The sequence below is a fragment of the Aquarana catesbeiana genome, linkage group LG04 (genome assembly GCF_042186555.1).
Source record: "Aquarana catesbeiana isolate 2022-GZ linkage group LG04, ASM4218655v1, whole genome shotgun sequence".
NCBI lineage: Eukaryota > Metazoa > Chordata > Amphibia > Anura > Ranidae > Aquarana > Aquarana catesbeiana.
This window is the reverse complement of record NC_133327.1, coordinates 94,730,386-94,751,145: the sequence shown is the minus strand read 5'-3', so window position 1 is coordinate 94,751,145 and position 20,760 is coordinate 94,730,386. Positions and strand designations below refer to the sequence as shown.

The window sequence follows — 20,760 nt, the reverse complement described above, 5'->3', positions numbered from 1 at the left end:
CAAAGCCCCAGGACCTGATGGCTTTGGGAATGAATACAATAAAACGTATTGTGAGCAATTAGTCTCACACCTCTGTAACTCCCTTAATAGATTTCTAGCTACTGGAGACATTCCAGCCGAATCATTAGAAGCCATCATCACCACCATCCATAATGTCCCTTTATGACCCAGCCAACTTTCACCCCATTTCGCTCCTTAATACTGACCTCAAAGTGTATGCCAAATAACTAGCCACACGTCTATCACAACACATGCCCCACCTCATACACCCAGATCAGGTGGGATTTATCTCCCAGCGTCAGGCCTCTGATGGCACCCGCCGCTTTGTGGACCTCATTCACTGGGCTAAACATCACCAAACGCTGATCTATCTTGACGGAGAGAAGGCATTTGACAGAGTCCACTGGGGCTAGCTAGAAGAAGTCCTGAGGAAATTTGGTATAGAGGGCAAATTTTTACAGGCCATCTTAGGTCTCTATTTATCATTCAGTGCTAAGGTATGGACCTCAGGCATCCTCTGACTCATTCTCAATCACCAATGGTACCCGACAGGGATGTCCTCTCTCACACCTGATCTTTGCCTTCGTGATTAAGCCCCTAGCTGAAACCATCCGATCAAATCCCCTCATCTCTGGGATTCTAGTTGGGGACACCCCCTACAAAATAGGTCTCTACGCAGATGACATTATTATTGCACTTACCGACCCACTGAACTCACTTCCCATCCTATATCAGGTACTTGATGATTTTAGTATGATTTCAATGTACAAACTAAACCATTCTAAGTCATCTATAATGGGCATCTCACTGCCACCCTCAACCAAAATGGAGGTTTCCAAAATGTCCCCTTTCTCCTGGGCCTCCAGCTCCTCAATGACATACCTGGGCATCCAACTTTTATCTCCCGCCTCCATGCTTCTCCGCTCTAACCTATCCTCCCTTCATCAGAAACTACAAACCATAACCTCAGCTATGTCAACAATTAAAGCATCATGGGCTGGATGTATAGCCCTCACCAAAATGTTCCTTCTCCCACATATTCTGCTTTCCTACTACATCCACCCAACCAACAAAACCAAGGGAATCTCCCACATCTACAACCTCTTCTCTCGGTCTGCAACCACATGCAAACCTGCCAGTATGGTCTACTGGGAATCAAAATTTCAGACCTCCTTCCCTTTAGAAGTGTGGTACCGAACCCTCCGACTCCCGTCTATCTTTTCCAAAAATGTATCTCATTGGGAAACCCTCATGAAAATTTACTACAAATGGTATTACACACCTGATAGACTGGCATCCATTTTTCCATCCCACTCTCCAAAATGCTGGAGGAATTGCGATGCAATCGGTGACATCTTTCACGTATGGTGGGACTGTCCTATCATAGTACCTTTCTGGAAAAAAGAATCTGCATTAATCGCCAGCACAGCTAACACTTCCTGACAACTAACTCCACAAATGGCTCTCTTTGGTCTGGACCCTCAGCCTTGGCCTACAGCCAACATTCCTATTATCTAGCATATTCTAATTGCAGCGTACGCAGTTCTAGCCTGTGCCTGGGAAAAACCCACTTCCACCAACTACCACATTTCTCATTACCACTATTAACGAGCACTGCCACATGGAATATCTTTTTTCCAAATCTCACCTGACAGGTGATAAGTTCCACAGACACTGGTCCCCTTGGTTAGTCCACCCCAGAAGTAAAAAAATGAATTAACTGGAGCAACAATTCACATTGACCTATACCATCCATAGGAAGCAACTCCTATCACTCTCTAAACCAGACAGAACCAGAAGTGAACACCCACCTTTTTTTTTTTCTATACAAATACGCACCCCAATGTTCACTAAATGATTGAGTATACCCGTGAATGCTTAATTATTTTTCCTGTCCATATTCCTTTCACACTAACACTTCTCTCTTTATCCTTCCTCTTTAATCTGGCCTCAACACTTTCCCCATTACAGGTTAGCAGACGAGTCCTTAGACACTCTCTAAGTTCAATTAGTTAGATATACCAACTATTTACTATATATCACCCTGCTTTACCAGTTATGGGTGCCATATGAGTGTGGGGCCGATGATGCTATCCTCCCCCATGACACAGTCTGTGCCCAATGGGGTGTCTGGAGGAAATGGGATGGCATCGGATGCCTTGTACTTAGCATGTGGGACTCACAGATGTGCCCAAGTACACTTATTCCTTTACTCCTGTATTCACAAGTTTGACTTTGTATGACTTGTACCATCTTATGGCTAACAATGTCTATTACTTTTTTTATTCTATTGATAAAATATAATAAAAATGGTGAAAAGAAAAAAAAATGCAGAGTTTTGATGTGGTTAAATAAATTTCTGTTAGCGTGTTCAATACTTTTTCCCTGTATCATTCCATTTTATTACACATAACTTAATTTCTGAACTGATTTGTTTTGACTTCTTTGTATGTATGGATTGCATGGGTTGTTTCCGACATGTGGTGAAAATCCCACTCAACAGCACCTTTAGAAATACATTTGCCTAGAAAAATGTGATGTGATCAATACTTATTTTACCCGCTGTATATAAAATTAATTTATGTATAAAACACATTCTGTTCAACAACTACCTTGATAAAAGAAAGAAGAGCCCAAATTAACTTATACCAAATATCAATTGTAGCATAAAGCTTTACATTCTAACAGACCTCCAGTGCTACAGGAGTTTGTGGTTATAATTCCCAGTATAAAGAAGAACAGAGACCTCCTTCCGTTCTTGCCTTTTCTGACAACAGTGGCAGTTTCCCAGTCATTTAAACATATTGGAGCTAAGTACGGGTGATTTGCAATGTATATTTTGCTTAGTTCTAGACATTACTCATTCAGTACATTTAGTGCCTATGAAATCAGCCACATTGAACATCAGCTGCCCTTCAGCTCCGTGTTGCTTTTTAAAAGGCAGCTCCAAAGAGGCTTGTTAGTCATGTTCCAGGAACGCTGCAAGCGACGTTCCAGTTACTTTACTAGAGAAATTAGAGTTGCAATTACAAACCTCTACAGCAGAAGTGGCTTCCTGTAATTATATTTTTTGCCATTTATTTTCTTTGGTTTTTCATAAGCATGTTTCCATAGAAATGGCCTATTATTTGTAAGATAATGACATGTCATTCTGGCAAGGACCCGACGCTGCAGCTCTTGACATAATATATTAAAGAAAAAGGTACTGGCTGAATGACAGCTGTAATAGGACTGTTCTTTTGTGAATCCTTTCACTGACATAACAGGGTCTGTTTTTAAAGGTTTTCATCCAAGATTCACACATTTTGCCACATGAATCAAAACTGAAAAATGTCTGAATCTTGGGTAAACAAAATATAAAAGGAGACTCCAATATGTAAAAAAAAAAAAAAAACGCTAAATAAATAATAATTTTCTGTTTTATGCTGTCCCCACAGTATTGTACCCATCTCTTCCTATCACTAGTTTATCTAAAAAATTAAGTAAAGCAAGACCGAGGTAAAGCCAACCATAGGTGGTGCAATTTTCTTTTCTGCAGCCACAGGTTGCAGGAAAGAAAATCGCTTGGGTCAGTGTTGGTGGGGGGAATCATTACCACAGAGCTATTGTGTTCTCCCAACGGAAATGGGGGGAGAACACATAGGGATTATTGCTAGCAGCTATAGCCGCTGGCAATAATCGCATAAAAAAATTCAACATGCTGGTTGTACCCAAGTCTGTTGATGGATTGACTTTGGTACAGTCAGCCTGCCATAAATGGTTAAAATCTCGGCCAGTCCCTCCTGAACCGGCCGAGATTTGAACAGTCAATGGCCAGTGTTTTGTCAAAAGCGCCAACTCATCAAAATCTACAATTACGTCACTTCCAGTTTCTCTCCAGCAACAGTAATTGCAGATTTTGATGACGTGCCTGTTTACACAGAACACAGCCACTGTATACACTACAGTAGACAATATAATGAGTTGATATCGTTAGTCCACTCGCTAGTAACCACCAAGATGGCCATCTCCAAGGAGGCGACAACTTTTTCCTGCTTAGCCGTTGTATCAAAACAGCCAACTCCATTGCCTACTGTAGTGTAACGCTGGCTTGTGTTCTGTGAAAAGAGGCACGTCATCATAATCTGCGATTACTGTTACTGGAGAGAGACCAGAAGTGACATAATTGCAGATTTTGATGAGTTGGCTCTTCGACAGAAACACCAGCTTTAGTGTAGGGGATTAGAAAGGGCTGTCTAGGCAGCAGCCCCAATCCCATGACTGAAAAGGAGCCCTCACCTTTGAACCAAAAAATAAATATTTGTATTTATGCAGGGTGGATAAAAATCGATTTTTTTTTTTTATTTTATTTAAATCTGATTTTTTTGATTTTTATCAAATTTATTTTAATAAAAAGCTTTTGGAGTAAAAAAATCTATCTAAAGATAGTTTTCTGTTTAAGATACATTAATAATTTATGTGACTGTATATAAGGTGATAAGTGATGGCATCAAAAACTTTTGTTTGTGTAAATGGTAATGAGTGGAGCTGCCCCTTTAAAAGTGGTTAGACCACTCTAAATAAGTGAAGTGATTTAAGAGAGAGGTTATGGCGCGAACTCGTATATTTAAACCTTCATCATTCAACATAAGTGATAAATTCATGAGAGACCTACAAAAACAAAATTAAACCATCAATCCAAAAAATATCTATGTGTGTAAAAATAAATATAATCCAAATAAACGCCATGATTCAAAGAAGGGAAAAAACTATTTATATCCTTCTGATGGGGCTCCACCACAAATCGTGCAAACTCACCAGAGCTTTAAAGAAAAAAAGCTTTGTAGCAATATTGTGTTTCTTTCAACCAGCAATATGAGTGGAACCGATATCTCTGTCTTTGGCAATAATCAAACAAATAGGCTCGGGAGAAACATAAAAAGGATCATAGTGCAAAGGGTTTATGGCAAATGGATAAGAGCTTGTAAGTAAAACAATGCACACTTACATTTAAATGTACTATGAGTTAGCACCAACATGTACAGCTTTGGATAGATGTGCACGCCGTTCCGCCAAGCCGCGGCATGCATTAAAGCACAGGGATTACAAAGCACCAAACAGCTTCAGTAGGAAGCGGATGTGCAACCTCTATGCATTTCGTGTTACATACGTCATGAGCTTCCCGATAAACATAATTGATTAAAAATTTGGCTCTGCTGCTTACCCTTTTCTTCTTCACATACCGTCACCTCCGTGCATTCTCCGCCCCTTCCTCATGTAGATCTGCTGCTGTGCGGAAAGGTTCTCCCACAACACTCCCCTTTCCTTCGGCATTAGCCAATCCGTGCACATCATGAATCGCCTTGTCTCCTCCCTGCTAGTCCCTGCGTGCGGTGCTGAAGACAAGCAGGGAGGTGAGCAGAGTTTAGCTCACACATCATGTTACATGTGATTACAACACACACACACATACTACACATTTTAGCCCCGACAACTTCAAGTATAAAATCTTCACACTTTGAGAGTTTTAAAGGGACATGCATTCCTTGAAATTACCAAATGAGAAATGTGTCTCATTCAGTAGCATTGTAACTGAATGAGACAGCTGTCTGATTTTTAAATAAATTAAAGTGTTACTAAACCCAGAAGCCTGCAAGCCTTAAACTGATAAATACCTTTTCTCATCAGTAGTATATATCATATCCTTTATCATATCTTGTGATTTCTATCAGTGTCGGCTGAGCACTGTTTAACGCTTGTGGGAGGAGTTTTCATTCTGCTATGACTGTCCTATGAGGTTGCAGGACCCCTGACCCTCTGTCTGGACAGTGCTGATTGGCCCTGTGTTGATCACATGCACTGTCCCAAAAGAAAAAAAAAACCCTCTAGCAATACACACCAAACTGAGCATATGCAAAGTGCCTCCAAGGCTCTGTTCTATTAGCAGATGGATTGGGGACAGTAAAAGAAGGGGAGGATCAGAGAAGACAGGATCAGACAGTCTTTTTACACAATGCAGAGGATTAACCCCTTAGGTTCCACAGTGAATATAACAAGCATGTTTTACAGCATATACAGACTGATTTTACTGTTGTAGGTTTAGTAAAACTTTAAATTAAATAAAAGCCATAAATTCCTTATAATTGCCTACCTCATGGGACCGGCAGGGTAAGTACAAGTCATTTATAGCTTTTATTTTGTTTTGCCATTTTATACTCTGAACAGAAAAGTGACTCTGGGAAAAAAACTGACACACATTGCATAAAACATCTGGTGTATCGCATCCGAATATATTAATTGTTTGCATAAGTTAAATGCCCATGATGTTTGGTTCTAGTTGTCTTTATGCGTTGTCATTGAAAATAAAGCTTTGTTTGTTGTTGTTCCTACCTTTTTTGGCTGGCTCCTATATTCAAAGCAAATTTGTCAAACCCTTATATATAGTATACTATGTGTGTGTGTATGTATATGTATGTATATATATATATATATATATATATATGTGTGTGTGTGTGTGTGTGTATATATATACAGTGGATATTAAAAGTCTACACACCCCTGGTAAAATTTTAGGTTTCTGTTATGTAAAAAAAATGAGACAAAGATAAATCATTTCAGAACTTTTTCCACCTTTTAATCTGATCTATAAACTGTACAACTCACAAATAGAGAATTAAATTGAGGCTATAATGGACTTTGATAGTACTGTACAAAAGCTTGAGATATACAAGGTAAGTATAAGAGTTAAATTTTATTACAACATATAAAAATATACATCTCATTAAAAAAGGTATGTAGCTCTATAGATTCACAGATGAGGTGACACTGGGAGAGTTGTCATAACCATTTGACCATATACCATCTGTGCATTTTGCAGTGTGCTTCGGCTGTTTTATATAAAAACCTTTTAAACGTTTTTCCAGTTTAAATATTGAAAGGATCTGCTTCAGATCAATGCCTGTACTGTTACGGTGCGTGTGTGAAATATTTTTGATAGAATATACAGTATCTCACAAAAGTGAGTACACCCCTCACAGTTTTTGTAAATATTGTATTATATCTTTTCCTGTGACAACACTGAAGAAATGACACTTTGCTACAATATAGTAGTGAGTGTACAGCTTGTATAACAGTGTAAATTTGCTGTCCCCTCAAAATAACTCAACACACAGCCATTAATGTCTAAACCGCTGGCCATAAAAGGTCTCAGGTGTGAATGGGGAACAGGTGTGTTAAATTGGGTGTTATCGCTCTCTCTCATACTGGCCACTGGAAGTTCAACATGACACCTTATGGCAAAGAACTCTCTGAGGATCTGAAAAAAAGAATTGTTGCTCTACATAAAGATGGCCTAGGCCAGTGATGGCGAACCTTGGCACCCCAGATGTTTTGGAACTACATTTCCCATGATGCTCATGCACTCTGCAGTGTAGTTGAGAATCATGGGAAATGTAGTTCCAAAACATCTGGGGTGCCAAGGTTCGCCATCACTGGCCTAGGCTAAAAGAAGATTGCCAAGACCCTGAAACTGAGCTGTAGCACGGTGGCCAAGACCTTGCAGCGATTTAACAGGACAGGTTCCACTCAGAACAGGCCTCACCATAGTCGACCAAAGAAGTTGAGTGCACGTGCTGAGCGTCACATCCAGAGGTTGTCTTTGGGAAATGGACGTATGAGTGCTGCCAGCATTGCTGCAGAGATTGAAGGGGTGGGGGGTCAGCCTGTCAGTGCTCAGACCATACGCCGCACACTGCATGAAATTGGTCTGCATTGCTGTTGCCCCAGAGGGAAGTCTCTTCTAAAGATGATGCACAAGAAGGTGCAAACAGTTTGCTGAAGACAGGCAGACTAAGGACATGGATTACTGGAACTATGTCCTGTAGTCTGATGAGACCAAGATAAACTTATTTGGTTCAGAATGGTGTCAAGTGTGTTTGGCAGCAACAAGGGGAGGAGTACAAAGATAAGTGTGTCTTGCCTACAGTCAAGCATGGTGGTGGGAGTGTCATGGTCTGGGGCTGCATGAGTGCTACCGGCACTGGAGAGCTAGAGTTTGAGGGAACCATGAATGCCAACTTGTACTGTGACATACTGAAGCAGAGGATGATCCCCTCCCTTTGGAGACTGGGCCGCAGGGCAGTATTCCAATATAACGACCCCAAACACACCTCCAAGACAACCACTGCCTTGTTAATGAATCTGAGGGTAAAGGTGATAGACTGGCCAAGCATATCTCCAGACCTAGACCCTATTGAGCATCTGTGGGACATCCTAAAAATGTAAGGTGGAGGAGCACAAGGTCTCTAACATCCACCAGCTCCGTGATGTCGTCATGGAGGAGTGGAACAGGACACCAGTGGCAACCTGTGAAGCTCTGGTGAATTCCATGACCAAGAGGGTTAAGGCAGTGCTGGAAAATAATGGTGGCCACACAAAATATTGACACTTTGAATGTCCAGTGACCAGTATGAGAGATGGCAAGTGATAATACCAAATTTAACACACCTGCTCCCTATTCACACCTGAGACCTTGTAACACTAAAGAGTCACATGACACCGGGGAGCGGAAAATGGCTAACTGGGCCCAATTTGGACATTTTCACTTAGGGGTGTACTCACTTTTTTTGCCAGCGGTTTAGACATTAATGGCTGTGTGCTGAGTTATTTTGGGGAACAGGAAATTTACACTGTTATGCAAGCTGAACACTCACTACTTTATATTGTAGCAAAGTGTCATTTCTTCAGTGTTGTCACATGAAATTATGTTTTTATATATATATTTTTTATATATATATATATATAACATATAATATATATGTACAAAAATGTGAGGGGTGTACTCACTTTTATGAGATACTGTATACCCTCAAATTGAATCCACAGTCGCTCTATCAGCAGCACACTTTTGAACTCCATTTGTGATCTTTACTAATTTTCTCCATCAGACCATGGACCCTGTTTGTGGGGGTTCCCACACCTGCCGGGGAGAATCTTCTCATTGGACTCATGCACATGATTTTGCCCTTAGTAAGGCAGTGTAAATAGGATACCACCATACATGCTGTATTAGTTTTCTATGACTACAAATGTTTATTGATGTTATGATTAATGTATTTTTTTTTTTATTTGTAGTATAATACTGATATCTGCTCTATAACTCTGTATATCTAAAAATCTCCTGAAGAAGGGGTGACCTTTTCCGGGAAACACGTTGAGCATTAATTCACAGATGGTATATGGTCAATTGGTTGTGACAACTCTTCCAGTGTCACCTCATCTGTAAATCTATAGAACTACATACCTTTTTTAATAATAGGTATATTTTTATATGTTGTAATAGAATTTAACTTTTATATTTACCTTGTGTATCCCAAGCTTTTGTATGGTACAATCCAAGTTCATTATAGCCTCAATTTAATTCTCTATTTATACTTGTGAAGATCTAGCTGAAGTATTTTCCTTTTGTTGATTTGGATTTATGCTTAGGGTCGTTGTCATGCTGAAAGATGAAGTTCCTCTTCATGTTTAGCTTTCTAGCAGAAGCCTGAAGGTTTTGTGCCAATATTGACTGGTATTTGTAACTGTTCATAAGTCCCTCTACCTTGACTAAGGCCCCTGTTCCAGCTGAAGAAAAAACGCCCCAAAACATGATGCTGCCACCACCATGCTTCACTGTGGATATGATGTTCTTTTGGTCATGTGCAGTGTTGTTTTTGTGCTAAATATGTCTTTTGGAATTATGGCCAAAAAGTTCAGCCTTGGTTTCATCAGACCGTAACACATTTTTCCCGCATGCTTTTGGGAGACTTCAGATGTCTTTTTGCAAAATTTAGCTGGGCTTGGATGTTTTTCATGGTAAGAAAAGGTTTTTGTCTTGTCGCTCTACCCCATAGCCCAGACCTGTGAAGAAGACGGGAGATTGTCACATGTACCACACAGCCAGTACTTTCCAGATATTCCTGCAGCTCCTTTAATGTTGCTGTAGGCCTCTTGGCAGCCTCCCTGACCAGTTTTCTTCTTGTCTTTTCTTCAATTTTGGAGGGATGTTCAATTCTTTGTATTGTCACTGTTGTGCCATATTTTCTCCATTTGATGATGACTGTCTTCACTGTATTCCATGGTATAGCTAATGTCCTGGAAATTTTTTTGTACCCTTCTCCTGACTGATGCCTTTTAACATTGAGATCCTTCTGATGCTTTGGAAGCTCTCTGCGGACCTTGGCTTTTGATGTAGGATGAAACTAAGAAAAAGTCAGGAAAGACCTACTGGAACAGCTGAACTTTATTTGGGGTTAATCAGAGGCACTTTAAATGATGGCAGGTGTGTTTTAGCCCAGGTTCACGCTGACAGCGGGAATGAAATTGTGCGAGTTCAGCTGAACTTAATTTGCGCATGTCAGTCCCGACTTCGGGGACGATTTTAGAGACATCTGTGCGGGTTGCTGCACAGATGTCAATGAAAATCGCACCCTCCGAAGTCGCCAAAAGTAGTACAGAAACTACTTTTGGGAACCAGTGCGGTGCCGCAAATGCCATTGCCAGCAATTGCTGCCAATTTGGATTAGATTTGTCAAATCGCATGCCAATTCGCTCCAATGTGAACCAGGGCTGAATGTGATTGCTTAATTCTGAACACAGCTACATCCCCAGTTATAAGAGGGTGTGCACACTTATGCAACCACATTATTTTAGTTTTTTTTACCCCCCCAAAAAAAAATATTTGTTTGTTTTTCAAATAAATTGTACAGTTTATAGGTCACATTAAAGGTGGAAAAAGTTCTGAAATGATTTATCTTTTTTTTTTTTTTTTTTTTTACATCACAGAAACCTGACATTTTAACAGTGGTGTGTAGATGTTTTAAATCCACTTATATATATATATATATATATATCTATCAGTCCATGTCCCTTTGGTTGAAAACCGCATAGTATATAAGTCGTAGTTTTCAGTTTCAATTTGTGTGACTGTGTCTTGTCTTCTCTTTCTTCTAGGTAAACTTTCGCTTGAAGAATTTATTAAAGGTGCCAAGAGCGATCCCTCAATAGTGCGATTGTTACAATGTGACCCAAGCAGCACAAGCCAGTTCTAATTACGCTCCATCCATACGGACAGCCGCAACCAAACACTGGCTTGTCAATCAAGCTTTGCTTGCAAGTGAATGCCTTCTCAGTCATTCCTCTACTGTTAGCGGATATCCATCCCCTGCCAGATTGTTTTCTATGTATTAGAGAGAAAACAGCCTTGCTCCCCATTCCATTTACCAGTACACACGACATTCCTTTCCTATGTTGCATCTGATGTCAGGTATGTTTACATGTGGAGACGGGAACATATAAGATTGATGCACAGTCGCCGCCTGGATTTTACACACGTGGGATTGTTCTGACAGTGATGTCATGACACTATGCTGAACTTGGTTATACTAAGATAAAATAGATAGCTGTTTCACTTTGCAACAAAAGCCGGAAAGAAGATAAGGACATTACAATGAATGCATTGAAAGCACAAGAGAATATATATTATTTTTTTCTTTCTTTTATTTTCTTCAATCCTTATTGCTTGAAATTCTGTAATTAACGTGTTATTATCCTGCTTATGTATGTATGTACAGGCACACACCTAATTATAATATATCACAGTATATAGGTTAATTAAAGGGTCAACTCAAAATGAATTGCTTGATTTGAATGGAATGGTGGTTTTCCTCACCCACCAGATTTGAAATGGTATGAGACCCCAGCAGGGATCTTCCCACCAAGATTATGAAGGTTCCAGCAGGGGCAAGTGGCACAACAGTCATGCTTAAAGTGTACCAGTGCCCATGTAATGGGCAATAAGGTATTTACAAAGTGTTAACAAGAAGTAAATAAGCTTTAATACAAGCCCTCATTGACCTTTGTAGCCACAGCCGCTGTGGAGAAAACTATCCTCTAATTACAGGGTAATGGAAATCGCAGCTCCACCTCTCATAGGCTCCTATCACAAACTTCTTTTGGGCAACAAGCGTCCCACAATTTTGTTTGCACGATTTTATCGCGATTTGTGGTCAGGTGACAATCGCAGGCATAAATCGCACTGCGATCAGGATGCCATTGGAAGGGACAGGGATTGCAAGGGCATCCCATGTTTTGCCTTGATTCAGGATTGCTAGCAGAATCGCAGCGATTCTGCCCACGATCTGGGACGCCTAGATGGTTCACAGCCTTAAGCTCAGTTACTAGAGGAATAGGTTTATCAGATCTGCTTAATTAAAAAATAAAAATGTTCCAATTCCTCCCATGCTTATGACGGTCCCGCATGCATGCAACAATCGATCGTCCCACACATGTGAGGTGTCACCGTGAACGTCGGATCATGGGCAGTAATTCAAGCCCTAGACCTCCTCTGTAAATTTAAAGTGGTAACCTGTAAAGGCTTTTAAAAAGCCCATAAGATAGTTAAATTTACGTAGGTTGTCGCCATTGCATAGGCGTGCCCAATTTTAAGGTGTGGCATGTTTGGTATCTATTTTCTCGGGGTAACGTCCTCTTTTATATTTTACAAAAATTGGGTTATGTATTGTTTGTTTCTGCATTAAAATTCAAAAAATTGTGTTGTGAAAAGCCGCTGCACAAATACCACGTGACATAAAAAATTTGCAAAACCCACCAATTTATTCTCTAGGGCCTCTGCTTAAAATAAAAAATTATATATATATATATATATATATATATATATATATATATATATATATATATATATATATATATACACATATACACTCACAGTGGGGACGGAAAGTATGCAGACGCCCTTAAATTTTTCACTCTGTTATATTGCAGCCATTTGCTAAACCATTTAGCCCGGGTTCACACTATAACGGGCTGCAGATCGCACATTTTTTGTGCAGTGCGCTCCGCAGTCGCCCCGGAGATATGTGAACCGGCTCCATAGGGAGCCAGTCACATTCTCCTGCTATGCGAATTAGATGCGGGGAAACGCACATCTAATTCGCATAGGTGTGAACCCGGGCTGAAGTTCATTTTTTTTCCTCTTTAATGTACACACAGCACCCCATATTGACAGAAAAACACAGAATTGTTGACATTTTTGCAGATTTATTAAAAAAGAAAAACTGAAATATTACGTGGTCCTAAGTATTCAGACCTTTTAGGCTCGGTTCACACTGGGGCGACTTGTCAGGCGACCTAGTCGCCTGACAAGTCGCCTCCCGTTCTGTGCTATGGAACCGTTCTAATCGGAGCGACGCAAGTCGCTCCGACTTAGAAAAAGGTTCCTGTATTACTTTGGGGGCGACTTGGGGCGACTTGCATAGACTTCTATGCAGAAGTCGTCTCGCAAGTCGCCCCGGCAGTCGTTTGCAGGTCGCCTCGCTGAGGCGACCTGCAAGTCGTGCCGCCCATGTGTGAACCGAGCCTTACTGTGACACTCATATATTTAACTCAGGTGTTGTCCATTTCTTCTGATCATCCTTGAGATGGTTCTACACCTTCATTTGAGTCCAGCTGGGTTTGGTTATACTGATTGGACTTGATTAGGAAAGCCACACACCTGTCTATATAAGACCTTACAGCTCACAGTGCATGTCAGAGCAAATGAGAATCATGAGGTCAGAGGAACTGCCTGAAGAGCTCAGACAGAATTGTGGCAAGGCACAGATCTAGCCAAGGTTACAAAAAAATTTCTGCTGCACTTAAGGTTCCTAAGAGCACAGTGGCCTCCATAATCCTTAAATGGAAGACGTTTGGGATGACCAGAACTGTTCCTAGAGCTGGCTGTCCAGCCAAACTGAGCTATCGGGGGAGAAGAGCCTTGGTGAGAGAGGTAAAAACAAACCCAAAGATCACTGCGGCAGAGCTCCAGAGATGCAGTCGGGAGATGGGAGGAAGTTGTAGAGAGTCAACCATCACTGCAGCCATCCACCAGTCAGGGCTTTATGGCAGAGTGGCCCGACGGAAGCCTCTCAGTGCAAGACAAATGAAAGCCCGCATGGAATTTGCTAAAAAAACACCTGAAGGACTCCAAGATGGTGAGAAATAAGATTCTCTGGTCTAATGAGACCAAGATAGAACTTTTTGGCCTTAATTCTAAGCGGTATGTGTGGAGAAAACCAGGCACTGCTCATCACCTGTCCAATACAGTCCCAACAGTGAAGCATGGTGGAGGCAGCATCATGCTGTGGAGGGTGTTTTTCAGTTGCAGGGACAGGACGACTGGTTGCAATAGAGGGAAAGATGAATGTGGCCAAGTACAGGGATATCCTGAACGAAAACCTTCTCCAGAGTGCTCAGGACCTCAGACTGGGCCGAAGATTTACCTTCCAACAAGACAATGACCCTAAGCACACAGCTAAAATAACAAAGGAGTGGCTTCACAACAACTCCGTGACTGTTCTTGAATGGCCCAGCCAGAGCCCTGACTTAAACCCAATTGAGCATCTCTGGAGAGACCTAAACATGGCTGCCCACCAATGTTTACCATCCATCCTGACAGAACTGGAGAGGATCTGCAAGGAGGAATGGCAGAGGATCCCCAAATCCAGGTGTGAAAAACTTGTTGCATCTTTCCCAAAAAGACTCATGACTGTATTAGATTAAAAGGGTGCTTCTACTAAATACTGAGCAAAGGGTCTGAATACTTAGGACCATGTGATATTTCAGTTTTTCTTTTTTAATAAATCTGCAAAAATGTCAACAATTCTGTGTTTTTCTGTCAATATGGGGTGCTGTGTGTACATTAATGAGGAAAAAAAATGAACTCAAATGATTTTAGCAAATGGCTGCAATATAACAAAGAGTGAAAAATGTAAGGGGGTCTGAATACTTTCCATCCCCACTGTGTATGTATGTGTGTGTGTATATATATATATATATATATATATATATATATATATATATATATATATATATATATATATAATAATGCCTGGGGGTTCTAAGTAATTTTGTAGCAAAAAAATAAAAAAATACTGATTGCTACACATAAACAAAGTGCTAGAAAAGGCCCAATCTGGAAGTGAATAAACTGACTGGAATGTGACTCCAGAGTCTTCTAATGTTTGAAGATTAAGTATTCTTCAGTACTTACACATAGAGAGGTTAGGAAGTGCTTGCAAAAAGCTCTTTTAAATGTTTACAATATGTAAATACTTTTATTGTCCATAGTCTGAGTACAGGTTCACTTTAATGACTAAAGAATGCTTGATGAGCGTTCTTTATTCATATGTTTGTGAGTACATTTTATGACTATTCCTGAATAAAGTGTTTTTGTGGGAGAATGCACTAGACTGGTGCGCCCTTCTGTACTTGTTTCTTGTAGTCACTTTAATGACTACTGAGGTCTGTCACAGCTAAGGACAAATAAAGTCAAAATATTACAGTAATACCTCGGATTGCGAGTAACGCGGTTAACAAGCATTTCGCAATACAAGCTATTATTTTTTTTTTTAAATCCTGACTCGGTTTGCGAGCAAAACGAGCAGGATTCAAGCCTCTGCGGTGTGCAGTACCACATTTGGCCAGAGGTGCGGGGGCGCCCGTGACACTCTGTGCCGCTCGGATGCACTCAGAGACACTCAGGAAATACTCCATTCCTGAGTGTTTTCGAGCCTCTCCGAGTGCATCTGAGCGTCTTTCGTGCCCCCCCCCACCTCTGGCCACATGCGGTACTGCATACAATAGAAGTCACTGTGGAATGAATTATCTGAGTTTCTATTGACATCTATGGGGAAACTCACTTTGATATACGAGTGCTTTGGATTACAAGCATTCTTCTGAAACGAATTATGCTTGTAATCCAAGGTACCACTGTATTTGTTTTTTTTTTAAGATGAAGGGATTGCTATTTCTTTAACTGCACTAGGAAACAACCCTTCCTGTTGTTGCACATTACCAGGTGGACTGGAGTCTGACCAGTGACCTCTAGTTCCCACAGAGAACCAATGTATCTTATCGTTATATACCAGATTTCTTCAGAAGATAGCACTACAGGTGTCTTTCCACTAAAAATGTGGGAGGAGCTCAGGACAAAATGGATATGATCAGTTTTCCTGGAATATCCATTTAACAAGCTTAAACATACCCTTTGATATGTAATAACTTCAAATCATAATGTGTCACAATGCATGTTTTATATGTGTAGGTGTGTATGTATATTATTATATTATATATATATATATATATATATATATATATATATATATATATATATATATACATATATACACACACACACATCTAGATGTGACCTATGTTTGTTAAGCTATGCATGTATTATAATGCATACAGTTGTGCTCATAAGTTTACATACCCTGGCAGAATTTATAATTTCTTGGCCATTTTTCAGAGAATATGAATTATAACACAGACTTTTCTTTCACTCATGGTTAGTGTTTGGCTGAAGCCATTTATTATCAATCAACTGTGTTTACTCTTTTTAAATCATCATGGCAACAGAAACTACCCAAATGACCCTGATCAAAAGTTTACATACCCCAGTTATTTATACTGTGTATTGCCCTCTTTAACATCAATGACAGTTTTGAAGTCTTTTGTGGTATTTGTAGATTAGGCTCTTTATCTTCTCAGATGGTAAAGCTGCCCATTCCTCTTGGCAAAAAGTCTCCAGTTCCTGTAAATTCTTGGGCTGTCTTGCATGAACTGCATGTTTGAGATCTCCCCAGAGTGGCTCGATGATATTAAGGTCAGGAGACTGAGATGGCCGCTCCAGAACCTTCACTTTATTCTGCTGTAGCCAATGACAGGTCGACTTGGCCTTGTGTTTTGGATCATTGTCATGTTGGAATGTCAAAGTACGTCCCATGGGCAGCTTCCTGGCTGATGAATGCAAATATTCCTCCAGTGTTTTTTGATAACATACTGCATTCATTTTGCCAACAATTTTGACCAAATTTCCTGTGCCTTTGTAGCTCACACATCCCCAAAACACACCTGATCCTCCTCCGTACCTTGCATCATAGGCCTTGTTAACTCCACTCCAAATGTAACGTTTATGGTTATGGCCAAAAAGCTCAAATTTGGTCTCATCACTCTAAATGACTTTGTGCCAGAAGGTTTGAGGCTTGTCTCTGTCCTCTTTGGGTATTGTAAGCGGGATCATTTGTGGCATTTGCTTAGTAATGGCTTTCTTCTGGCGACCTGACCATGCAGCCCATCTTTCTTTAAGTGCCACCTGAAACAGCCACACCACATGTTTTCAGAGAGTCCTGTATTTCACCTGAAGTTATTTGTGGGTTTTTATTTGCATCCCAAACAATTTTCCTGGCTGTTGTGGCTGAAATTTTGGTTGGTCTACCTGACCGTGGTTTGGTTTCAACAGAACCCCTCATTTTCCACGTCTTGATTAGAGTTTGAACACTGCTGATTGGCCTTCTCAATTCCTTGGTTATCTTTTTTTATTCCTTTCCTGTTTAATACAGTTCAACTACCTTTTGCCGCAGATCCTTTGACAATGCTTTTGCTTTTGCCATGACTCAGAATCCAGAAACATCAGTGCAGTACTAGATGAACCTTTTATACACACACACACTGATTACAAGCAAACAGATCACTGGTGAGGATGGTTACCTTTAATAGTTATACCCCTTTAATAGTTAAATCCCTTTGTGTCAGCTTGTGTGCATGTTATCAGACTAAAATCACCAGGGTATGTAAACTTTTGATCAGGGTCATTTGGGTAGTTTCTGTTGCCATTATGATTTAAAAAGAGTAAACACAGTTGATTGATAATAAATGGCTTCAGCCAAACACTAACCATGAGTGAAAAAAATGTTTTTGTGTTATTCATATTCTCTGAAAAATGGCCAAGAAATCATAAATTTTGCCAGGGTATGTAAACTTATGAGCACAACTGTATATCTGATTTGTACTTTGTGCACCACAACTGATACACCGCTTTTAAAGCTTTCAGCTGTGGTTTGCTATCAGTGACTATGTGCAGTCCTTTTGAAGTTCAATGTATGTGCATCTGTTTCACTGCCTGTGACAGTACTCAGTTCTATAGTACAGTTTCTCAATGGCATGAAAAATGCAGCACGTGGCATTGTCAGCACAGGATCTGTCGGCAAAAAGGTATGTCCTCCCCACAAATATGCAGGAGAAAAAAAAATGCAGCATTGATTACAGAAAATAAAGGACTTGCCACAAAAGCACTCTTTTGACATTGTCCCAGTAGTTCATGTTGTCTGTTGATGATATACTGCAGTTTTGAAAGACTGGGTTTACACCAATGAGTTGTAGTACGTGTTAATGTGGGTTGCAAAATGCGTTGACACGTGTATTAAAAAAGTGCGGTTACAATCGTTTTCTTGTTCGTTCATTGGTTTCAGTGGGCTCCTCTGTGTCTATGCGCACTATTAGCACCTAGGTGTGAACTCAGCCTAAGAGCCAGCGCAGACAGGATTTCACTTTAGAATTACTTCTCTCATACAAATCTATGAGAATGCAAAAGCAGCCTTGAAGCAGAAGGAAGTCAATTGCAGGTCATATGCACCCATGATCCTGGAAGCATCCCAAGCTGATGGAAATATTATGCATTTGCAGTCAAAATCCCACCGAAACTAGCTATTAAATTGTTGCTGGTTTACAGAACCTGGAGTGAATGAACCACACTTTCCCACAGGAACAAGTCAGATTCTTTTCTTGATAAGTACATGTTTGGAACACGTTACATATTACACCCATATTTGGGGTGTAACATGCTCCAGCAACTCCCCTTTCCACCCCATCCCAGATGATAGCAGGCTGGGACTCCTATCCCCCAGAGCTGCTGTCACATTCAAAGTCGGTGTGGGGCTGCACCCGCGCAACCGCATCATTCATTTACATATATATGTGAATGAAGAAAGTACAAGTCCCATCTTCCACCGCAGCAGGCAGATCTGTAGTCCTCAATGGACTGGGAGGGTGCTGATGACTGCCTCTGCTTGTACACGAGGTATCCGCAAGAAAGCTGAAGGGAGAATGTGCAGGAGGTGCCTCACATTGCACTTGTGATCCTCTGTTCGGGGGCTTCAATGCTTTGCATGCTCCTGGGGGGAAAAATAATATATGCATATTTTTTTTCTGCAAAAACATATTCATTTATTAAGTTCACCTTTAGGGAAACTAAAGCAGGAGTCAAGGGGAAAAAGTTTTACCCATGTGGAGCTGTGCCCACACCACATGGGTTAACTACTTGTTTTTGTCTAGGGTAGATGAATGCCAAGATATACTTGCCTAATCTGCCAATCTTTCCAGCACAAGATCAATCTCTGATGCTCCTGGCCCCCCCACTCCACCCCACCCCACAGTTTAACAGTCTTATGCGGTGAACTGTACCTGACGTCATCATGCCCATAGACTGGCTCTGGACATGAGGACAGTAGGGACAGCCCACTGCTGGATGTGGGGGATCACCGATTTTCGAAGGATCGGGTGAGTATATGCTTTGTGTTCACCCCTAGACAAAACCAGCAGTTAACCCATTCAGTATGGGCACTGCACAGGGAATTTTTTTTTTTCCTGGAGTGCTGCTTTAATCTTTAATAAATGAGACCAGATTGATTTCTGTGGGTCTCAGTTTTTTCACCATTTTCATTGCAAAGTTTCTTGTGATTAGTGCACTAGGCTGCTGTCTAGAAATGTGGAGAACATGACCTGTTGGCGGTCCATGAGAACTGACATTGGGAAGCTCCAGTATCTGAATTGTTTCTCAGACCTTTCCTTAAATAAAAGCAGAACATGTTGTAAAGTGCCCATTTATTATTTCATCCGAGTCTATGGTTAGTGCTGAAAAAGCTATATTACTGCTAATGATACTTAAAGACCGGTTTGAGAAATATGCACAGTCTCTTTATAAAAGGGTCTAAGAGGAAAAACTGTCTTGGACAACGTGAATGGGCATTGGCCGAAAATTGGGCAGTTTCTGCACTTTACTAATCTTTAGAGTGAAAAACTGCACACTTTCTGCTGTCTTGTGGGGTAAATAATGAGTATAATTGCATATTTATAATGAAGTGCAAATTTTTCCTGTGCTGCCTGTAGCAACCAGTTGTGTTCCCCTTAAAGCTGAGCTTCAGGTAAACAGCTATATACACAGGTTCATTATATGTAAAGGAGCTATTTTACCTGCAAATATTTATATTTTTGTCCATCTAGTCCTGAAAATCACACAGGTAGGAAGATTACAGTTAAACTGTAGAATGGATACAGTGGGCCCTCTCTCCACCCCCAGCCTGACGATTGAATGGACACTAAGGGATCATTCAGACCATGTCCATTGATTTGCGTTGAACTGCCTAGACCAATGTAGGCTCAATGCAAGGGCACAATAACTGTCTTCTGTGTGCCTTGTTCACACCCTAACATTGCATTGAGGTGCTCTGCAAGTCAGTAAGCAGTTGGATGTGCTGTAACAGTGTATCACACCGCCCCCCCAATTGCCCCTAAAAAACACACACCAACATGCACACATGCATGCGGGCTGATGTGAACAAACTCTAAGGCACAGCAGAAGACTGATAAGGTCACTTCTCTACTCACTCTGCTTTTTCCTTCTATCAGTAGGTTTCCTGTCAGAACACCTGATTAGACTTTAGTCCTGCCTAGAGATATGAAGGCCCAGAAAATTTTGAAAAAAAATCTTATTTTTTTTACAGCCGATTTTCTGTCGGAAAAAAAGAAGTGTGGAATATGTTCTTTTACAATAAGTAATATATCTATGACACGGTATTCCAACTATATAACTGGAAGGCCTTAATGAAAAATTTCTGAGACTTTATC

At 40.6% G+C, this 20,760-nt stretch overlaps 1 protein-coding gene across 6 annotated transcripts in view; it reads left to right on the top strand.

Annotated features, from left to right (window-relative positions):
* The window catches only part of HPCAL1 (hippocalcin like 1), a 410,671-nt gene extending 399,021 nt beyond the window's left edge, over positions 1 to 11,650 (top strand). For all 6 annotated transcript variants that reach the window (XM_073625395.1, XM_073625394.1, XM_073625391.1 and 3 more), the window contains one exon: positions 10,972 to 11,650. In XM_073625395.1, the coding sequence (XP_073481496.1) occupies positions 10,972 to 11,069 (98 nt within the window). In that variant the 3' untranslated portion in view covers positions 11,070 to 11,650. The remainder of the gene's footprint in view (positions 1 to 10,971) is intronic.
* The last annotated feature ends 9,110 nt before the right edge of the window (positions 11,651 to 20,760 follow it).